At 38.5% G+C, this 23463-nt stretch overlaps 1 protein-coding gene across 7 annotated transcripts in view; it reads left to right on the top strand.

The window, feature by feature from the left end:
- The window catches only part of Ntng1 (netrin G1), a 359263-nt gene that overhangs the window by 297327 nt on the left and 38473 nt on the right, over positions 1-23463 (top strand). For 2 of the 7 annotated variants that reach the window (XM_055618143.1, XM_055618142.1), the window contains one exon: positions 11913-12047. The exons of 3 other annotated variants lie outside the window; for them this stretch is intronic. In XM_055618143.1, coding sequence (XP_055474118.1) covers positions 11913-12047 — 135 coding nt within the window. Of the gene's footprint in view, positions 1-7014; positions 7245-11912; positions 12048-23463 lie in introns of those variants that run through there. 2 more of the 7 variants (XM_055618140.1, XM_055618147.1) reach the window with 2 other exon arrangements.

The raw sequence follows: 23463 nt of genomic DNA, 5'->3' as shown, positions 1-23463 counted from the left end.
AATTCTTGGATTCATACAGTGATACCATGGTGTTATGTGTTGTGAGACATTGCACTGTATGAATCTGGAATATCTGTGACGTGTACCCGTCAGCTGATTGGTGAGGCATGTTGACTGATACCAGCCAATGCATCAATGAGCACTGAGAATGTTATGTAAATGAAAAGTGGCTTCACTCAGAAATTCAACTGCAAGTAAAGATGCCACAAGATTTGTTTTCTGAAAAAGTAATGTATGAGTAGGAATGATGGCAGTTCAGGTTCTCTAGTAGACCATGAATTCAAGAGCGCTCACGTTTTTGCTCCTTTGTGTTGAAAATAAGAAAAGCCATTGGTTGTGGATCTCAGCGATACTTTGTATGAAGCCAGAAGGGCAGACTCTTTATATATGGTGCCCATTTCACTTTGTGACAAAGGAAATATCTTGGAACTTTGATTCCAAACATGGTTTTGAATGAATGTGAAAACTAGCCATGACAATCTGTTCTTGATTAAGTATTGATCATGTTCGAAAATAATAGTCTTGTCACTTTCTTTAACTTGAAATGAGCAGTAGCTCATCTGTGACTAATGAATGGGCCACCCAGCTAGCATCTGTCCTTCACAGAATGAAGACTTTTCAGGAAACATGAAGACCCTGTTTTTCTTTCTTCACCAATTCCCTTTAAATGTCCTCTGTAACAGGTGTGTCTTGTTTTCCACTCATCAGTGCCGGGCATGTGTCTTCCTCCTTGTTTCTTTTATTTTTCATGGAACACCTATTGACAAAATCTGAACTTGGTTTAATCTTCTTGGTGAAATATCAGGAAAGCTTTCTTCTTGCATAATGAATTTAGCTGTTTTCAAAATTGTAGTCAAAGCTGAATTTATATTTGAAGCATGTAGAGAAAAAGAGAGAGTCTGTCGGGAGATGAAAAAAGGGAAAATGATAATGTTTAACTATGTTTTGGTGCCTCATGGTGTTCTTTGCATTAAGGAATGTTGAGGGTGAACTTTGGAGGAAATTTCATCTGGGCTGGGAATCTGAAGAAATAAGTAGAAATAAACCTACTGTGGGTTCAGAGGGTTAAAAGTTAATCTGGGCAGATTTATGTGACAGCAGTCATTATAACTTTGATAAGAAGCTTCCACATCCATGATATGCAAATCTATGGAAGTGAATCAAAGAGATGAAGGAGAAAGTAGACAGAGGGAACTAATACTCTTTTATTCACTTTTATGCCCAATATACAAAAGGCCTCTTGACAGGAGTCCCAATCCTGGGTCCTCTAGTTTCTTGAGTCAGAGCACTAATTAGTTGCAAATACATTTCAAAAGCAGGAAGAGGCCAGCTAATAAAGGAAACTTATCATTAAAACTGTGCAGAAGACTCAGTAGCTGCAAAAAAATTCAGGACAGAAGGGAGTGAAGAAAAAATAAGAGAAGGCTAGAGATTCTTCATTTCCACCTTGGGAAAGATCTCAGAGGAAGTGCCACACTGTTAATTAAATGATGGGATACATTCTTTCTAAAGTGACTTTTCCAAACCCTTTCCAGGTGAATGAATGAAATGAATTTTCAACAGCTTCACATTTGAATAGGCTTTTCTTATTTGGAAAAAAAAATGATCTATACACCTAGAGTGTATGCTGTTGTCATTGTTGTAGTCATGTGGATGTTGTAATAATATAATTTCAAACAAAGAAAGGACAAAAAGAAAAAAGAGATAGAAGGGAAATGGATTTTCTTTCCTTCTTGATATTATTTTTTTCAGTTGTCTCCAGCCTTTTGCTTTCCTGTCATTCCCACGTGCTGATGTCTTCCATAGCTAGTTTCAGTCAGAAGAAACCTTGTGAAAAACCCGAGAGGGGCATAGGCCTCAGTTGCCATGGAAAGCCAATTGAAGAATAAGTTAAAGAGCCAACGATGAGCTCTTTCTTTCTATAAAGCATCGCTAGCCTGCATTAGACTTAACTGGCCACTAATAAGTACCTCATTATCATAGGCACCTTGCACGATGGATCATGTGCCATATATGTTATAGATCTAAACATAGTTGTAAAGGTAAATATCTTCCAAGTAGAACTCTAGTCCATGGCTGAAGACATATTTGATTGTTGCACATTAGGGTAATCTACTATTTCTAAAACTGGTGAGGATTCCGAATTCCTTACAGCCCAGCCCAAAAAAGGATTTGGCTCTAAGTGTCAATTACACTCGTGAATGACTTGACCTCTTTCACTTTGCCTCCTCACTTAAGGTGCCCGGTACAGGGGAATCTTGCTGCGTTCGCTGCCCGTGCTTGCACTGTCACCCACGTAGTCTCGCATGCGTGCTTTAGACACTTCAGCTCTGTTTACAGACACAATAACACACGCCTGTTACATTACACACTACAGTGTGATTTGAAATTTAAAAATATAGGGGCGCAGCAGTTTGTAGAAACCTGCTTATTTTCTTCCTGAACTGGTCTGCACATAGACGTATTCACTCGGCTAATATAATCACTAACTCAGTTATATCTTATTGTGTGGTGCTGTTTTTTTTTTTTTTTCTAAACTGTATAATGTGGAGGACATAGTCAGAATCTCTTGGGATTTGAATGGTGGAAGAATAAATTTAAACATAACTTTACTTTGTGTCTTCCTCTGTTTCCCATGAGGGAGTGCTTTAAGATCATTAGCCATTCATTTATTTTCTCATTCAGTAGAATTTCTGAGTTATTGGCATATGTCAGGCAAAGCTTTATAGCTGGGAACAAAGCAGACGTGCTCTATACTCATGTGTTTATTCTGAATATATAGCAAGACTTTTTTAAATGCAATTTTCAAATGTAAACACATTAAAAGAATTAGGATATTAGGAGATTAGCATGTTTAACTAGTGGGGCTATTATTTCAGATAAAGTACTTGCGGAATTTTCCTTGACCTGGGGCTTGATTTATAAAGTAGGGAAACAAGTACTGAAAAATGTTTGAGGAGATATTTGGAGAGGAATACATCCAACCTAGCTGCCAGACAATATACTCACTGACATGTACTTGGTGTGTTTCAAGAGCAATAAGGAGGAAACAAGTGAGGAAGCGAGTGGGAAGAGTTCAGAAGAAGCCAGGGGTGGATAAACTTAAAAATCAGTGAACTTTCTAAAATGAATGACATGGGAAACCATTAGAACTGTGAGGAGTGAGGTACCTAGTTCTAATCTGAATTTTTATTGGGTCATTCTCACTGCAAGGAAAAGCCGCTTAGAGATGATGACAATAATGTGGGTGAAGAGTGATGTTATCTGTAGCTAATGATGAGATGGGAGAGATTTGCCACAAATACAAAAGCCTAGCCATGTTAGGCAGAGAAAAGAAGAGATGGCAAGGACCGCCCTGGAACTGCAACCTGAGCAGTGGAACAGAGGGAATTGTTATTTCTTAAGATGGAGCCACCTACAGAGCAGCAGGGTTAGGAAGGCACCCCAACATCTCAGTTTCATCGTGAAGGAACGTTGTAAAGTTAGGATGTTATTTGTGTATACTAGTGGAGATGGTGAGAAGGCTGCTCGTGCAAGACCTGCGTCTGGATGGACTCTCACTAACTAGGGACTTGGTTCCTGTCGGTAAATAGTATTTGGGAATGTTCTACATATATATATATATATATATATATATATATATATATATATATATATATGCTCTTAAAGTCTACTTATAGATGGTTTTTAAACTCTTAAGAAATATCTGGGATGTACCTAAAAAAATCAGAAAGCTCCAAGGAATAAACTCTGAAATATGTAAAGTGTGAAGACAGAAAGAAAATATATACTATAACAACAAAACCAGTGAGTACCGAAGGAGGAAATTCAACACTGAGTGGTGATCCAGTGACACTGGGGAGGGACTGACGGCCAGGTACCCAGAGGACTCAGCTGTTGTGTATGAGCAGAAACTTCAAATGAGACGTGTTTCCAAAAGAATCGGGAAATATATTCCCACCTGAGTATGGCTGTTATCATTTCAGCATGGTGAGGTAGAATATTAAATTTAATCATGAGTAGTTCTCCCCGCCCCAGGAGACTGAGAGGGAGTAACAGGGTAGTGGAGAATAGAGAAGGAAATGGGGTATTAAGAAGGTACTATAGAACACGTCACAAGAAAAGAAAGCTCAATGGTAGCTCATCTTTCCTGAGACTGATACTCCAACCAAGTACCAAGCATGGAGATAACCTAAGACCCCTGCACAGATGTAGCCCATGGCAGTTCAATAGCCAAGTGGGTTCCATTGTAATAGGAACAGGGACTGCCTCTGACATGAACTGATTGGCCTGTTCTTTAATTACCTCCCCCTGAGGGGGAAGCAGCATTACCAGGCCACAGAAGAAGACAATGCAGCGACTCTTGATGAGACCTAATTGACTAGGGTCAGAAGGGAGGAAAAGAAGACCTCTCCTATCAGTGGAGTTGGGAAGGGGCATGCATGCATAGACTGGAGGAAGGGAGGGAGGAGGAAGGGAACCACAGGGGGGATACAAAGTGAATAAAGTGTAATTAATAAAGAATTTTAAAAAAGAAATGAACTAAAGAATCATCAAACAGGTATTATCATCTCTCAGGACTTTTATGACAGTACGGCTCAAATTATATCACTCAGGATCATTCACAGACTCTATGCTTGCATGAAAAACTATATAGTAAAAGATAGTAAATTAATAGCCTGAAAAAAACAGGATAGTATAATAATCATGTATGAATTATCCACTTATATAATGTTCATAAACTTTATTATAAAATACTTCAAAATAAATTAATGTATTATGCCAAATTCTATAGAATTTAGTAAACTTATATATAGTCATATTTGATATATGAAGTATTGTATCTATATATTCCTCTAATGCCTTCCAAATAAGTTTCTACTTCTCTTCAAATTTTATATCCTCAAATATAATATTACCAGAGAAGACCGTTTTGTCAAGGTCTCAGAAACATTCTACAAGTTTTTAAAAATTCTAGTTGTCATAAGCCTACTTCCTAGATTATCTTTGATTTTTAATATCCACTTCCCTTTGGAAATATGTATCTAATAGTGCATGTATAGCAGAGCATGCTTTCTTAAGTAACTATATCAATTCTCCTATCAAATTAATAATTTGATTTTCAAACAGGATACACAAATAGTGCCATCAAAGAAATGAAGGTATTATGGTGCGGACTGGTTGACTTGTTTTTCAAAAGTAATTCACTTCAAGATCTGGAGCTTGACTGCTCTTGGTTGTCCTGCTATTGATGTGGGTTACTCAGCTTATTGATGTCTTACTCAGTTGATTTTTCATTCTTTCACTCTCACACTAAAGTTCCAAAGTCTCTTTCTCTCCATCCTTTCTTTCCACCTGGTCCTTCCCTGTTGCCATCCACAGCTCTACTCACTGCACATCTATGTAACTAGTCTCCAGGAAAGGGGCTTCCAGATTCCTGCCTTGTTCTTGCTTCTCTTTTAAGCAACTAGATTCCACAAGTTGCTGACATCATGGCTCTCTACTACTTTTGATCTTCTCCTGTGTCCTCCTCTGCTTCTAGGCAAACTGGGTTTCTTTTCATCCAGATCTTGACCTTAATCTTACTGTCTGTTGCAGTCACCAAATCTCTGATCAAAGAATCCACACTGTTTCTGATAGTAAATATAGTATATAATGGCACATTTGTGTGTGTGTGTGTGTGTATCACCTCTCCTTATTCTATCTTAATTTATATACTTATGTTTACTCTGACACTAAGATGTTAAATGTCTAAAAAAGATTTATGTAAGCTAAAAAGAGTAAATTAATACCTATAGTAGTTCTAAGGCTGTATCAATAAATACTGAATGAATGAAAGGATGGATGAATGAGTTCAAATAGTGACTTTGGCTTCCTTGCTGGATAAAATATATATATATATATATATATATATATGACATTTAAAAGATGAGTATTTATAGACAAACATAGTTTGCAGAATTATAGGTCACTCTTTTTATAAATGTTAGCTGCCCAGTGCCCATATTTTGTTTCCCACCAAACTGTCCCTCCCAGTTTTTTGAGAATTATCAAATAGCTGTTTATGCCAATGAAGGCTTTGTCTTTACCATTTCTTTTTGAAGGTTGAATTAGACGAAAACAATTTCCCATGTTTGTTAAGATATGAGAGAGAAAACCCAATGACTCTCCAGCCCACCACTGGCTCCCATCCTCTTCATATCTGTACAGTTCATCCTGTATCACTCCTATAGCCTCATGGGCCTCTGACATTTTAAATGGAAAAGGGAAAAGAAATTTGGGGTATAGTAGGTCTCTGAAACACCCCCCAACCCCCATACCAGACATAGTAAGACACTTGAGAGACTGAATTTTTAAGCGGTTTTTTTTTTTCCGTACGAATATTCTCCCTGTATTTTGTATTTCCTGTAACACAACTTTGACTTGAAACAAATGAGAGAGTTACACCCTCTTAGCATCGGAGAAAAGCAAATGAGAAGATGTATCATTGTGTCAATCCTTATAAGCCTGCGGTGATGCCTTATAGAACTCCGCCCAAGTCTTAAGCCAAAGGAGAAACAGTGAGAGGGAAGAGCTATGGGCGTCAGCAGTGCCGCTCACCTGCGGCTCATATGCTCCCCGCCATCGGCTTAGGACTGCAAAGATGGAAGGAAAACGGGGGAAATGGTGCAAAGTCAGTAGAGTTTTTCATGTGCAAAATTAGACTTTTGCATCCGTGGAAACTGAGCCTTCCCAAATTTTAAAAGGTGTACACCTGCAAATGCTTCTGTTCATCGTGTCTGCCAAGAATTAACAGTCTTCAGCGGTGTTTGTCCGACCTTTCTATCCTGCTTGAAACAGCCAGTGCTTTCATGCCGGTCACGACCACCTGTTGTTACCATGTGTTATGCTGGTTCCCACAGACGTAATGCCATTCCATCATCTTTTCTCCATCCCTCATTTCACCCAAGCATGTGGCGCGCTATTTCTCACTGCTGTATACATTCTGTATACATTTCTGTTCTTCCTTGCAAGACTGTGAATGCTTCGGCCACTCCAATCGGTGCAGTTATATCGATCTGCTAAACACAGTCATTTGCGTGAGCTGTAAACACAACACTAGAGGGCAGCACTGTGAGTTATGCAGGCTGGGCTACTTCAGAAATGCTTCTGCACAGCTGGACGATGAGAATGTGTGCATAGGTCAGTTCCATTACGATTTCAGCTTTTGTTCTGTGCCTTTGGAGCTGTGGGGAGCTGGTTAGGGTGAAGAGGCTGGTGATCTGCACGACAGCTGAGCCAGAATGAATATCCTCAATGGAGCAAATATCCTTGGTAGATTGAAAATTTGCTTGCATTTGGATAAAGCCATATTTGGTTGGGGGGGGGGGGTCGGGTAGAATTTGAATCTGTATATTGATACATTAAAGACAATGTCATGAGAAATCATTTTTAGATAATGAAGAGTATTTGATCCTCCCCCCCCCCGTTCTCTCTCTCTCTTGTCTTTTTTTTTTTTTTGCATGAAATCTTAAATTCTGATAAATTTTGACCTATTTTATCACCTCAAATTGTACATTCAACCTTTAAAATGATAGTTAACTATATTGTATATGAAACTTTGGCGCAGAGACTCCTATATAACTGAAAATCTACAAATACTGGTACATAAAAACTGTCGCCATTGAGAATTGAAAGCTACCAGCAAGTTCCAATGCAGAATTTTGCCTATTTTTATTACCTACAACAATGAAATTCCATTTATTAGATTTTTTTATTGTTCCCCCAAAGGAAGAGCAAATTTTCAAAACTTCTTCATGTTATAAATTCTGTTAGGTCATGAGGTACATGAACCCTAGAGCTAGAACACACAGTCTCAGGAAGGGCGATCCCATAAGCATCAGCCCTCCTCCATAAACAAATTCTCACCTGGGAAGGATCAGGTATTCCTTCCCTTTTGGGAAAGCTTCTCCTACCTTCTATATGAAGATCCTGGCTCTAAGGAATGGAGTCTGGAGCCAGGCATGATGGGACATACTTGTTATACATACAAGTGGTGGGTGAATGCCAAAATTCAGGATTTTAAGGCAGGCTTTGGCTACATCGTGAATGGAGATTAGCCTGCACTACATGAGAGCCTATTTCAAAAACAGTGCAGTGAGAAAGCCCGACAGAAAAACAATGAATGGAATTTCATTCTGTAATTTACTCTAAAAAATGCATTTATCTGAAGTGTGATTTCTGGTACCACACAAGTAATTCTATAGACCACCATCCTTATGTAGACAAAGTTCAGTAGAGTATGTAAGTTGGAAAACTGGAGCATACAGGATGGAAAAACGACAGGTGATCTTTTTATCAAAAAAGAAAAAGAAATAGTTTTTCAATTCAAGTGTGTGTCTAGGATCTCTGCTTTCCGCCTGTGGTATGACAGCCATGGAGAATCTTGCCAAGTGCCATGAAACAAATGTATGGTAATTTTGAATATATTTGGACCAAGCATGCACAATACTGTTTACGTCTGCAGCATTTTCTACTTTTTTTTTTTCAAAATGCTTCCTTATTTATTATTTGTGAATTAGTGGAGAAAGTACTGGAGTTAGATGCTGGAGAGCTGGGTTCAAGTCCCAAATTGCTATCCCCTAGCTGTATGCCTTAGGTAAGTCATTTAAACCTCCTGACTTATTTGTAAGCAGGTGGGCAGGAGACACTCGGTAAAGTACGCATTAAAAGAAACAGTTCTTGTTAGGAAAACAGAAGGGTAAGTATAAAAATGATGATTTTATCTCTTTCGTGTTTGAAGAATAAAAAGACTGACCCAACCTGCACACTCTTAGCAAAGCGTATCCTGACTTCATGGATTGAACACCCTCTCCTAAGCCCTTGAGCACAGCTAGTAAGACTAAGGATGCCTAGCTTTTTACCTCTAGTATGCTTTTGCATGACAGCAGCCAGCCCACTGCCATCTGATAAAAAAGGCATCCAATTGCCTTCCTAACACTTCGGTTACAAAGACTTCAGGAGATTAATCAAAACAGAAACAAAAACACGCACAGCTCTCTGAGTTTTGAATGCAGAATATATTCTGCTAACTGCCACTTGTGAAACTGGATAAATACCCTGCTATAAATATAGAAAGAACAGAAACAGTAAAGTGAATAGGACCACTAGAATAAACCCTAACCCATTTTTTATATACAAAATGCATGAAATTAAAGTGTTTTACATTTAAATACTTTAAATAAAGCAAAGTAAAAAGACCTTACAGAGAAAGATTGAATATTTTACTTGTAAGGCCCTATTATAGCTATTGAGAACCAATTTTAATGCTATTTAGCCCAAAAAGAACTAATGAAATTGAATGGATATTTGCTTAACTCATTCTCACAGCATTGTGTTCTGATTTCAGACACTTTGAACTCTATCTATATCATCTCTAATTTAAAAAAAAAAATCTTTTGCAAAAAATGCCTTGCAAAGTTTTTAGCAATTGTCAATTAAACTCACCATCATGGCTTTGAGGGAATAACACATATCTCTGACCTATCTAGGCTCTGTCAAGATGTTTTAAAGTCACTTTATGTTATAGCAAATATACAGTGCAGCTGGCTAGTTCATGTTGCCACAGTTATTGCTGCTTTGTAGTTACTGGTATTCAGTCTTCCTACATATTCCAAACACAGTCATGCCTTCAGAGGTACATGGCATTCCTCCATGATGATGCAGCAATTCCATGAGAGTGACATCTGTGCATGTTTATGCTTCCGACTCATGATTTCCAACCTTGAGTAATCACTGTTAATAATTCCCCCTAAAAAGCTTTGCAACACAGACAAACATGAGGCTCAGCAGTTGCTAGCCAACATATCCCAAAGATACGATGTATTATTTTTAATTCTCCTTGAAACCCATGATCAGGTAATCAGAGGTACCTTATGCAGAACAAAGGAAACTCAGGATGATTTTAATGTCCACAAATAAATTGTAGTATAACATTTTAACTGAGCTGTGCAAAGCATTTTGTGCTGTTTTTTGCAATCTGACAGCCCTGTATTTTATTCATAGCTTCATGTAATAAAATATTATCCTCGTGGCCATTCCCATTATTCCATCTACCACTAAATAGAGCTTCATATGTGATAGATCTGAAAAACTGACTTATTTTTGTGAATGATGAAGAAGGGAAAACATTTTGTATTTTTGCCATTTATTTTTATGACTAAAATTACATTTACCATTGTTCTTACAAAAAAAGAAAAAACAACTGGGACTTACAATATGTTAGGTGCTGGGCAGTATATATATTTTTTAATTTTTTTTTAAAAACCTATCTCATTGATCATTGTGAATTAATTGGAACAGCATGTGGATTCAGGCCTCCAGATGTAACTCCAACTGGCTTAAAAATATTGATGACTCATTGTCAACATACACACTTTACAAAGGGAGAATCATCCCAGTGTGATGTAGGCACAACTTAGTGAACACAAATGTACAAACAAACATTAAAAAATCCAATATAACAATGATTTTAAACTATTCATAGACACACATTAGAATAGAAGGTGCCACTTTTAAAAACCTGGATATTAAATACAAGCCGAAGAAAAAGTAGAAATGTTTTTGAATTTTGTTTTAGTTTCACAAACACACTCACACACACTCACACACACACACACACACACACACACAAACCATTATTAGTGTTATAAGTGTTTGTTTCATGAAAATGCTGAGCTCTAAAAAATGACTTAACACAAAATAAATCATAATTCTAAGGTATTCCACATTATTTGAATATATTTTCTTTTGTCTCTTGAGCAGAATCTCCTGGTCTCTTCATAATGATAGCCTGAATCTTCATTGCTAATGACATAAACTCAGTTATAATTAAGCTCCCTAGAGCTTCGGCCCATTGCTTGGCTACATGATTTTATTCAAAATTTTAGCAAGAGAACCTCATAATGATTCCATTTTAAGACAAAGAATATTGAGAAGCAGAAGGTGATAATACTCTGCCCAAGATCACTTAGCATGGTGGCAGGGAAAAAAACTGCAGCCCAGAAATCCCGTGCCACAAATCACCTGTGTGCCCCCGGCTAGGGGGCTGGGGTGGGGAAATGCAGGTTTCCCAGTTACAACTTAAGCTTTGAACACTGTAGACCTTCAGACATTCAACTGTCCTTTCTAAGAGTGTGTAAGGACTCCAGGAAACATTCCGCTGGCTTTTTATTATGCAAAACAGCTACCTTGCCCTGCCAACAAGTGGCAATAAAAAAATTTACATCTGAGTTTATCTTCGTTCAGATTTATTTGGGAGTATGAAATTTACTTTTCTTTCACGGCTGTTCATTTAAGGTACATAAAAGCTTTGTGATCATGCCCAGCAAATTCAAAGTCTAAGGGCGCATCGCAAAGCAGGATACACATAAATAAGTTAAGGCACCACCCCAAAGCATAAAGCAAAACTATGTTTAAATGAGTAAAGTGCATCCATATTGCACTTTAAGACGCTCAGCCATTCTCAGATATTGAATGTAGCAGATAAACCCATTTGAATAATTTAAAACAGATTTTACACTGATGGAATATTGATTTATCCTTGATATACACACTTCTCATGGCATTCATTAAACCATCTAAAAATGCCCCTAACAAATGGAATCTCCATTATGATCTGTTATTGGTGAAAGCATGATGTCTTACTTCCTTGGAAGGGTTCAGCTCTTTTCCTCCCATATCATAAAAATGATGCCATGGAAGGCTGAGCAAGTAAATAAATGGCCCTAAAATAGCCATATTTGCCAAAGCATTTCATTAATGGACATCTCCCTTTAAGTGAGTGAATCCGTCTAAGTAAGTGACGCTCCTGTGTTGATAACCTCTAAGCCTTTCAAAGTGTCTCCAGCCTGTGTGTTGTCTTGTTTCTACAGAGTGTTATTGTAACCCTTTGGGCTCAATCCATGATCGTTGTAATGGCTCAGGATTTTGTGAGTGTAAGACTGGAACGACAGGGCCTAAATGTGATGAGTGTCTGCCAGGAAATTCCTGGCACTACGGCTGTCAACGTAAGTAACTCTGGGAGATGCCCCGTGCCTGCTGCAGCATGGCTGATTCTGCTTGTGTAGGCTGGTGTGTGCAGCATCTCAGAGCAGAAAAAGACCCATCCACCTGACAAGCTCCAAAGGCTACTTATTGCCCCAGCCTGCGTAGAGGAGAGTGATCCATCAGTTGTCCAGCTGGCTTCCCTGAAACTCACCTTCATCTCCTCTGATGGCTAGCGCAACTTACATTGAAATATCGTATGGCAATGCATGTACCTGGCCCGACCGTAAATTAAGCGGCACAGTAGGGAGCCCAGCTTGGAAATCCTCACCACAAAATGAAGTGTGATGTGTATGTGGTTAATATATTTCCTGAACTGAAAGCTACCCTGAAACAGCCGGGTCCATAAATTCAACAATATCCACATAACTTATAACTGCCCTGGCTATCAATGCTCGTCACAGAATCTTAACCTGGATCCTGAAGGTAATAAATCTAAGACATATTGAAATGCTGTGGTAAAAGTAATGACCAAAAATCAATATTGATTTGAAGACATTGGGGTTGGGCGCCATGTAGTGAGCCTTAGACACTTGCTGCCTGGTTCAGCCTCTGTCCACTGGATCTTATCAAATCTTCTTAGAAGCTCGCCAGGCAGGTGCCATGTTAGTGTGCCCATGAAATAAAAAACATTTATATCTGAATGGAAGCTTCCTGCCCTCGTAACTTTCTCTGCTTCATAATTCTGTGCCCACTTTCTTTTCCGTGTTTATAAACTTACTAATATGAAATGCCCACAAGCCACGTCCCCTGAAGCAGAGATGCCTTCATAAAAGCAGAGTAAGCCACAGAGGTCATTTTAGTTGTGTTTCTGTCACATCAGAAAATAAAAGAAAAAGAAACATGTAAAAGAGACTTCAGCAGCTGATTTTGATTTAACCTTAAATATGAAGACTGTTATCATTTGAATATATAATTAACATGAAAACTACTAAGGAGGTATATTTCCATCTCTAAGGTCTTTGGAAGGAGCTGGGTGTTCTGTAATTACAGAATATCTCAATTCAAATTAACTATGTGACAAGACCCAACAGCACCATGTCTGCCCTGTTGGACGGCACAGCAATAATTCTGCGTGCTTATTTCTCATTTGAATAAAACAGTAGCATGCAGGAACTGTAGAGACAATTTCTGCAAAAAAAAATGTGATCTTATAATACAATCATTTTATTTTCTATATAAAATGAATGATGATGAACACTATGACAACATTAGATTTTGCTAGAAATATTCACAGAAATTGATGTGATTTTCTATCTGCCACTCATGTAATTTCAAGGTATCTGGTGGCTGCATTCATGTGGCTATGAGAAGATGGACTCAGGCAATGGCTACTTGTAAGAGGTCACAGGACCTAGGCACTGAGAGGAAAACTTGAGAGATATTCAGATAGCCAGAAGACAGGTAATGAACCTACACAGTAGCTCCAGATGAGGCAAAGGATTCAAAATCCCATGTACTGGAATTTTCCTGAAAGCGCTTACCCGTAAGAGTAGGTTTCTAAGACCACACAAAGAGATAGGATGCAGAAGGCAGCCATCAGTCATAAATTAGATGGACGTGAGTCCCAAAGCCAACCATCAGTAAAAAGCAGCAAAGGAGCGACACGTGCCAAAGTAGAAACAAGTACCAGAATTCAACATACAAAGAACAGCTTGTAGTTGAGAAAAACTCCTTTAAGAGACAGTTTCGTGAGAAATGTTTCTGCTTTCGTTTGTGATAGGGGCTCCCTCTATAGTCCAGACTGGTCTTAAACTCATAATGCTCCTGCCTCAGCTTCCTGAATGCAGGTATTAGAAGCCCAGTGTCACTATGCCTGGTGCCTAATGTAAAGTCTGATGAGATAAATAAATAAATAAGGTAATAAGGTCCTGGAATGTAATAAGGGTAAAGCATTGGTGAGGATATAAATTAATCTTATCATAACGAAATAGAACTCCTGACTCTACACAAGTGATTAGAATATCGTACAAATTCCTGTCACCTAAGTTTTCATTTTGGAAACAGAGGACTGGACTTGAGTCTCTGGTATTTAACAAGACTCTCTGTGCCTCATCACCCATCAATCCTAATGCTTTTATGTGGCTCACTAGCTTTGAAAATGATTGAGTAGGTATTGAGCAGCCCCGAAAGTGCAGCCACTGGGTTAGTGTTGGAAGCTTCAAGGAGGTAAACAGATAGCTGCTGTACATAAGATCCTGGGGTTAAGTAACAATTATGACAGAATAAAATCAGGACAAACGGAGATGTGCACACAGCCACTTATTATTGAGAATCAGCTGGAAATAAGGCCCCAGAAAGAAGAGTCACGTGAGTTAACCACTGCGGAATTAGAAGGTGCTATCCAAAGCAGCAAGTGAGCAGAAGTGCATGAGCCAATATGTTGTCTCAGAAACATCAAGTGTTCGTGTGACTTGGGAAGTGTGTGTATGTGAGAGAGAGAGAGAGAGACTTTTCTCACTCTCCTCTCTCACTCGTGTGTGTGCACATGAATGTGTCTGTGTATGACAGAAAAAATTTTTAAGGAAAAAAAATAGAAAGTAGATGATTTGATGTCTTGAATTCTGAGTTTCATGTCATCATGGAAAAGAACTGCAAGTACCATATAATAAGGTATGGATACAACATATGCTGTTAAGAAAAAGATATGTAAGGATGGTATTTATTTTAAGAAACATTATTCTTGCACTTCATCAAAGGGGGAATGGTATAGATCAAGACTGGATTTGACATCCATTTAAAATATTTCGTATTTAACTTTGAGCACACAAGATTTTTGTGTATTTTGTGTTTTCTTTTGTTTTGTTTTACCTCACTCTGAAAGCTCTTTTGCTAGCCCACTTTTATGCTCAGTATAAAACACAGTATTAGTGGAACAGAAATTAACCTGACAAATCAATACCCAAAAGAAAAGAGTAGTGGAGTATGGCTCTCCATGACATTGGCAGTGTCATGGAGATAGATGTGTGTGTGTGTGTCTAATGTATGTATGTATGTATATTTACCAAATATATGTACCTACTTATATATGTATATGTATATATATACCTATATATGCATACAGGTAGGCGCATTTATGTAGCATGTGCACATATGTGTGTGTATGCATACACAAATAATTGTATTTGGTAGATATACCAGATATTATATTCATGTTCATACTCATATATTTACATTATTTACATTTGTATCTTACCCATGGCTCTAGTTCTCTTAACTCCCAGAAAACTTAAAATTTCAACATAGAACTTAGGTCCAAAAGGAGTGAACTTGAGAACAGAACTAAACAAATTAAGCAAGAAAGGAATGAAATCATGACAATGCCACCTATACCGTCTGACTGAAACAAAACTTACTTTCTGGGTGATTTCTCAAATCCTGCAACTGCTCTGAGTCCCCTAGAAACCACTTATATTTTCTAAGCCTGGATCTGCATGCATATAACACAGGGATAGTAAAAGAACCACACATGTAAGGCAATTGTGAAAATTCAAGGGAAATGATGAATGTGGGCCTCATGATGCATGACGGGCACTTAATTGTTGTTACTTGGTTCCCATCACATGTGAGGAAGAACTACACAAAGCTTCATATCCAAAAGCATCAAAAGCTGTGCACAATTTTAGTGTACAGTTTACATCAAGACTGGCCGCTACTAATGGGTTACAATAGTGGTATAGAGTCTTGTAAAGACCCTTGGCCAGATATAGGACTGATAAAAGAGGCTGAAGCAAAACGGATCCCAAAAGTCATTGTGTCTCTTCGTCTGTGGAAGTAAAAGAACTCCAGTTTCCTCTATAAACTTTCTGCCAAAGAACTGCCTATTATTTCTGTGCCCCATAGTGTATATCTATTCTCTGTTCAAAAGGTGAAAAGTTTAGAAACCACAAGACTGAATGGTATTTAGAGAACATGAAACAAATGATCCAAAAACAAAAATATAAGCAGAAAGGTTTCAGCTAAGTGTGCTGGCACACAACTATTGTCTCAGTACTTGGGAAGTAGGTTCAGGAAGATAATGAATTCAACTTTGTCCAAGGTTCACAGAGAGTTCAAGGGTATTCTTGGTTACATGAGCTCATTTTTCAAAAGGAAAAAAAAAAAAACAGCAAGAGAAGAGGAAGAGGAACTGGAGGAGGAAATTAAAAAGAAATGGTTTGCAGGAAAAAGGTTAGTTTACTGTGAAGGTTGTCCATAAAAGGAAAGGGAGTTTGAGAATAAAGAAACAATCTCAAATAATAACATTTTGAAATCAGAGGTCACAGCTGAGCCTCAGATGACAGAGCTGAAAAGAGGAAGCAGAAATTAATGTTTCCTATAACACAGGAAGGGCTTAATTCAATACCAACACCATGAAGACTGAATATACATTTGTAACTTTTTTCAGCTAAATAGAATATCTCCACATTAGAATGTGTGGTTCTAATGAGAGATAGATCTTCCATGAGGACACATACAAGATGCATGAAAACCACACCTTTTTGTTTTTTTATTAATAATATATTTTTATTTATTCACTGTAGCCCCCACCCTCGTCCCCTCCCAACCCCGCCCTCTCTTCTTCCCTTCCTCATCTCCTCCCATTCTCCTTCCCCAGTCCACTGTTAGGACCTTCCTCCCCTTGCATCTGAACCTAGCCTATCAGGTCTCTTCAGGACTATCTTTCATTGTCTTCCTCTGTGGCCTGGAAAGGCTGCCCCCCCCCACTCAGGGGGAGGTGATCAAAGAACTAACCACTGAGTTCATGTCACACATTTTTTAACTTAATCTACCAATACTCATTTGTACATGGTTTATGTTATATAAAATCACATGCCACATAAGAAAATATGTTCTGGGGTGGTAAGACCCATTTTTATAGGTACTGATTAAATAATAATCAAGCTTTCAATGAAAACAATAAATACAAAGATATCTCAGAAATGGAAATCCATCTTTTGCTTAAAATGGGTATACACAAAATTACAACCTACTTAAAGAAAATACTTAGATTAAAAAGAAAAGTATAGAGCAAGATGATGTAGACTTGGAGTATAAATTAGAATTACCAGACAGTAAATTATTTTTTAATCAAGATGAAAGACTGTGGGATAAAGGCTTTGTGAGAATAAGAATATGTTATCAATAAAAGACCATTTGAAGGTGTGTACTACCTTATATAAATTTACAACTTTTAAGTGATCTTTTACCTTTCAGTACAAGTGAATTAAAATGTCAAGCTATCTGATAAAACAAATGATGTGTGCTGCTAAAATTGTGACATATATTGATGAGATTTTTTTCACCGAATAATAAAAGAAGTTATGTGGGTTTTGTTGGTATTGTTTTGAGTTTGTTTTATTTTATTTTGTTGTTTTACTTTGTTTTTGTTTTTGTTTCTGACATGGGGGGGGGGGAATCTTATGCTGTAGCCCAGACTGGCCTCAAACTCAAAATAATCCTTCTGCTTCATTGTCTAAGTACTGGGATTATAAAGATTACTATGTCTCTGTTACCAGTTCTTTGCTTGTTTGTCTGGTTGGTTAGTTGGTTGAGTGGATGGTTGGTTGGTTGGCTGGTTTTGTTTGTTTGGTTTATCCGTAGGCTGAGTACCACCATCCAGAACTGTAAAGCCAGTATCAAGATGATTCCCAGTTGAGCATGGAGGATTCTATTTCTTCATGGCCAAGAATAGCAAATGTAAAAAAGAAAAAAAAGAAAGAAAGAAAAGAAAAAAAAAAAGCTGTATATCAACTCTTGACCTATTGTGAATCCAAATAGAATAAAATGATGAGGGAGAAACAGACCAATAAAAGGAAGAGTTATGCACATCTTTTCAGAAAATGGGCAGAGGTTTTCCAGAATTCAGGCACCGCCTTCTTTGCTTCTTGCTTGCAACTTGCTAGCTGTCACCCTGACAATTATCAGCTGTAAGGACACTATGGAGCATGTCATTTAACATTCAAAATGAATTATAAGGAAGCAAAAGGTTGTCTGGAGTACTGGCAGCTTGTTGGAATCAGTCCACCTGAAGAGAAACTTCTGACCTATAGGAACCCTTCCCCAAAGGTAAACTAGACTACAATGGGGTCAAAGTTCAGCAAGGTCACCAAGCTAGTACACAGATTAACAGCTACAAGATGAGAGTACAGAGATGCCACTGTCACTCAAAAGAGTAAAGGCTTCTAAAATCCCATGAACTGAGATCTGAGATATTGAAAAAGCTTCACAATGTTTTTGATAAAATTAATAAGAACTTTTAAATTTTTACATGTATGAAAAATAGAACCTTTTTAAAAATCTATCTTAACAATTAAGTCTCACTCATCTACATGCTTCCAATGAGGGTTTATTGAGTTCTCGCTATATGTTGATGCTCTCCTGCATATTTAGGCTAAAAGAATAAATTGTAAAAACCCCAATGGTAGGGAATTGTGTGACTAGCCATTTAGGTGGTAAAGATGCAGATCACAGATCCTACCCTAAAGACTGGATGTAATATGTGACAAGTGGGTTAACACAGTTTTAGTTGAATAAAGGCCAAAGGTCATGATCTTATTATGCATACTGCATAAATCTAGTGTTTATAACATTTCAATCACAGCAAGGCAAGGAGGCAGGACAGCTGCTCCCTTGATGAAGGTGTTTTTCATTTTTCATGTGAAGAGTTGAAGCATATTGGCAAACATATAATTTGGCAGATTACAGATGTCAGCCAGTGTTTATTACTTTTCTCATTGCTATGACAAAATACCTGGCAGGAAGCAATTTAAGGAATGAAGGGTTTGTTCTGGTTTATAGTTCAAGGGGAAATATTTTCTCATCATGGAGATGACATGCAGCGAGGACAGGAAACCAGTCAGTCACATTACATCTGCATTCAGCAGTCAGAGAGCCAACAGGAAGTGTAAGCACGTTATCAAACCTCAAGGGCCACACCAATGGGTCACATTTCTTCAGTTAGGCTCTACCTCCTAATGGTTCCATAACCTTTACCAACAGTGCCACCAGCTGTTAGTTTTCAAACACATAGGCCTACGCGGGACATTTCACATTCAAACCACAGCACAACGCACGGATGTCTGTGATGTATCAAGTAGACCAGCTGGTTAATGGAGACAGAACAAAAAATATGGGTAAAAATGAAAGAGACTGTTTTGAGGTTAGCATTTTTCAACAATGGCTGTCTCTAGCTGTCTGAAGAGACAGTGAGGTACACTGAGAAATGACATATTCCCCAGTCTTTGGGAAAGTTCAAACAGATGATGAATGTGCCATTTCTAGGATGATTCTGGAAGCTCTTGTGTCAACAGACATTGTAGGCAAGATGCCTCCAATTTTCAAACTTAGACATCAGACCACACCCAAGGGGCAGAGGGTAGGTATGTCCAGAATGTCAGTCCAGTTGTCTTTAGGAGCCATGTTTGGACCACTCTATTGTCCTGCACACTCTAATCAACCTCCTTCATGGACAACAGACTTTGCTCTCACACTACTCATGTTCTATTAATTTTTCCATACAATACATTTTTGTCATGTGTTTCCCTCTCACTACTCCTCCCAGATCTTCCACACCTTTCTACCCACCTTATTTATTTTCACTCTTTGTTAAAACCAAAAATAAAAATAAAAAAATCAAAACAGAAACATTGCTGTCCAGACTACTACTGTCCTTAATCCTTTGAAAGTCAGCAATTTAGAAAACTCCCTTAATTCTACAGGTAGTTTTTTTTTTTTATCACAATTCTTCTACTACTATAATTCAGGAGGTTTTATTTCCTTACTTTTTTTATTCTTTTTTTATTTTGTTTTTATTTCATGGAGATTAACTTCTTCAGGAGGGACAAGTTGTGATCACGGAGCTATTAAGACGATGTTTCGAATTGGTTCTCTGAGGTGAAGATTACACCTCCCAAGAACCTTGAACCCAACTTGTAATTTTTCAATTGCCTCTGGTTGCTGCCTCTTCCTATTTGCTGTGTTACATTAAAATGTCCAGTTCACATTTCACCAGATGACCTCACACGTTGAATCTGTTGACAGGAAGCATGTCACCTAAACGAGGATGTGTCTGTCATGCTTGAGAGCATTTACAGTCCTAGACACTGGATTCTACTTATTTAACTCTTTTATCGCCATCACCAAAAGTGTCATTTTTGTCAATTGTGTGAATGGCTCATTGGATCCAAGCTTTTAATTTGCTCCCCACCAACTTGAACACCATTATCATTTCCCTTTCTGAGCACCACATACATAGAACAATGAACAATAAATACCCTCAGAGATCTCTCGCTACTCCTGCTGGCCAGCTCCTCTGGGTGGGAAAAGCAGTGCTCTTTAAACAGCCATTCAGAGCTTCTCAGAGGTAATTGAAAAGAGGAAATATTCAGAAGACAGAAGATAGAAAGTGGCAATGCATAAGCATTACAAATATGCTGGGTCGTCCTCCTGGGGACCACAGTTCATTTTAACAGCTGGAAGAGAAAGCTCAGGGCTGCCCCCGGTTGTGAAATTTCTCCTGATTCAGCAGTCATGCTAGGAGCCACTGCTTTCCAGCTGCAGTTCTTGTTTTCCCCTGATATTTGACTTTGATTTGGAGTTGTCAGACAAAGCCCACCTACCTCTACCATATCAGACACCTGGTGCCACCCGTGAGTGATGGGGCTAGGGCATCAGGAATTGTGCTGTGGAAAGTGCCTGGACCCTCCACATACTAATGGCTCCATTCAGAGAAGCCATGAGAGGCAAATACTGGCATAGACAGCTTGGTGGCAGCGAGTGGTCCAGAGTGTACACGATATAGGATTCTATACTAAGTGCATTAAAAACCTGAAATTCCCAAATTGCCAAAACTCCGCATGTGACACACACAGATAGAGTACATTTGAGAGAGCAATTTCAGGCATTTCCAACATCGCAAAACATGCCTACTAGCCAGCGCCTCTGTTACTTTGTTCTCAAATCTAAAAGAGTCCTCAGTTCTCGTCTGCAAGGTAGATCTTAAAATACCGACTCGGAAATCCGTGCTGTTTTTTTCTTGTTGTTTTGTTTTGTTTTGTTTTTAAATCTTTGTTGGAAGAGAATATTGAGAATACCAAGTATGTCTAAACTTGACCATTCCATACCACCAAACTATCCAAGTTCAACAATAAACGGTCTGTGAGCTGCTGCCGCCAGAGTTCCTCATCAAGTGCAGGTTCAGTTGCATGAGAAGAGATGCAGAAGCCAGGTTCTGTCTGACAGGTGATCAGAAGGCCAAGTGGAAATCAAGCATGTAGCTCTGCGTTTACTTTAAGTAGAATAAATACAGGGCCTCACCTTGGGCTCTGCTTTGCACACTAGTGAATGCACGTTTGAATGTGTGTGTTTCTGAATGAGAGAGACAAAGAGTATCAAAGTCTTAAAAAGCTGCATATACAAAGATAAGAGCTAAGAAGTTTGAAAAAAAAAAATCAGCCCAACAATAACACAGCCACACAGCTTGAAACCTACAGGGAAAAAAAAAAAGTTATTGAAGATGCAGTCCTCAGCCTTCATTCATAAATGCAGAACTGGGGTGTTCCTATGAACTGTAGGTATGAGGGTTCTTGCTACTCAAATTGTAAGACCCAAAACAACTCATGGAAATGAGGCTTACATCTGAAGTCACATTTTTAGCTGTGTATGTGAAAGGGGGAAGGGAGAGGGAGAAAGGGAGAGAAGGAGAGAAAGAAAGAGAAGAGAGAAAGAAAGTGAGGAGAGAGGGAAAGAGAGAGAGATGGAGGGAGAGAGAGGGGAGAGAGCACAATGTTTCATGGGTTGCCTGTGCTAAGAGTTGCAAAGTTCAGAGGTCCTTAGGTGCCAGTCCTTGCCTTCAGCCTTGTTTGAGACAGGGATCTCCTTGTTCAAGGACTGTGAAGGCCAGGCTAACTGTCTGGAGAGCGTCTTGGGGTTCTCCTGTATCTGCCCCAAGAGATTGCAGTAAAAGTGGGTAGGAGTGCTGAGATCATTGGCCTGTGCTACTACACCCTGGTTTAAGTGTGTTCTTGAGATTTCAACCGAGATCATCCTGCCTGCATATCAACACTGGAGTCAAGACTGTTTTCTCTGGGGATAATCGCTGCTATGGCTCTATAGAATATGACATCCTTCTGCGCCTCACCCTCTCAGTGCCAATGACACCGTCACAGGGGCTTGAATAGTCAAAGCACCTTCCTGTTCTGAAATGTTATGATCACAAAATCTCACAAACGGACTGAACTGTATGTACACAGGTCAATTTCTGATAAGAATAGTGATCATTTTAAGATAATAAAATTGTATGAAGCTAGCTCTGTGTACAGGGAGCATTTATACATTGTCTCCTTCTACAAGGAAGGTAAGTATTTTCCTCATTTTGTAGATGACAAAGCCAAAAATTAAAGGGATCGTTTTTTTCAACTGATAACACTTTAAGTAGCACAGCAGCTGCTAGTGACTGTTGATTAGTGGTCATGTTTATGTTGCCTTTTTATAAGATTTTGCCATTTTTGCTTCACAGATTGAGAGAGAACCTTTGATGAGGTCTTCCAGGGATCAGCAAACCTTTTCTCTAATGCTTTAATAATCCCTATGCTAAGCTCTATAGGTCATACAGCTGGTCACAACTGCTGACATACCAACAGCATTCACATGTGAAAGGTGATGATGTCCCCCCCAAAAAAACCCTTTTATTTATTGAACCAAAATTGAACTTTATACAGATTACACATGTTAAAAATATTATTCCTTTTCATTTTATTTCAATTATTTTAAAAGTATAAAATAATTATTTGTTTATCATTCAAGGACAAAGAAGGCAGGCTAGACTTTGCCTTGCAGCCACAGCTTAATTTATTCTAAGCTCAACACAACAAAGAAAGCAGTGCTAGCAAATGAATGGAGAGAATGTGAAGCAGGGGTCAGGAGATATGGCAAGAGGAAAGACTTTTCATTAAAACCTTGACATGGATAACACAGGGTGAGGGGATCTAACAGGTTCATATTCGCAGGCCCCTAATTGACCTTAAGAAAAAAAAAAGTTAGGATTCCCAGAAACATGAAAGCTTTGACCATTTAATTTCCAGGACGAGATCACAGACATGGTCGATACCAACTGTTTAAAGGCCTTAAGAGCCAGCCAAGCCAATTTAGCATCAATTTAGTACAATCAGCAACTAATAAAAGAGAAGTCAGGGTGGCCATAATATAATCAGGACCGTTCATGTCAAAGGGAAGGATTATTCTGCTCCATACTACATGAAGGACCGAATATCAGCAGAATATCAGCAGAAAGCACCACCAAGAGAGAATGACACTAATAATACAATGCTCCAATGCCGATGCCACAGAAAAAATACATTTGTAACATGTAGAGGATGTAGGCATTTTTGCCATCACCTT

Source organism: Psammomys obesus, unplaced genomic scaffold, assembly GCF_907164565.1.
Source record: "Psammomys obesus unplaced genomic scaffold, mPsaObe1.curated_primary_1811, whole genome shotgun sequence".
Taxonomy (NCBI): Eukaryota; Metazoa; Chordata; class Mammalia; order Rodentia; family Muridae; genus Psammomys; species Psammomys obesus.
The sequence above is the reverse complement of the archived record's forward strand: the minus strand, read 5'-3'. Positions and strand labels throughout refer to the sequence as shown.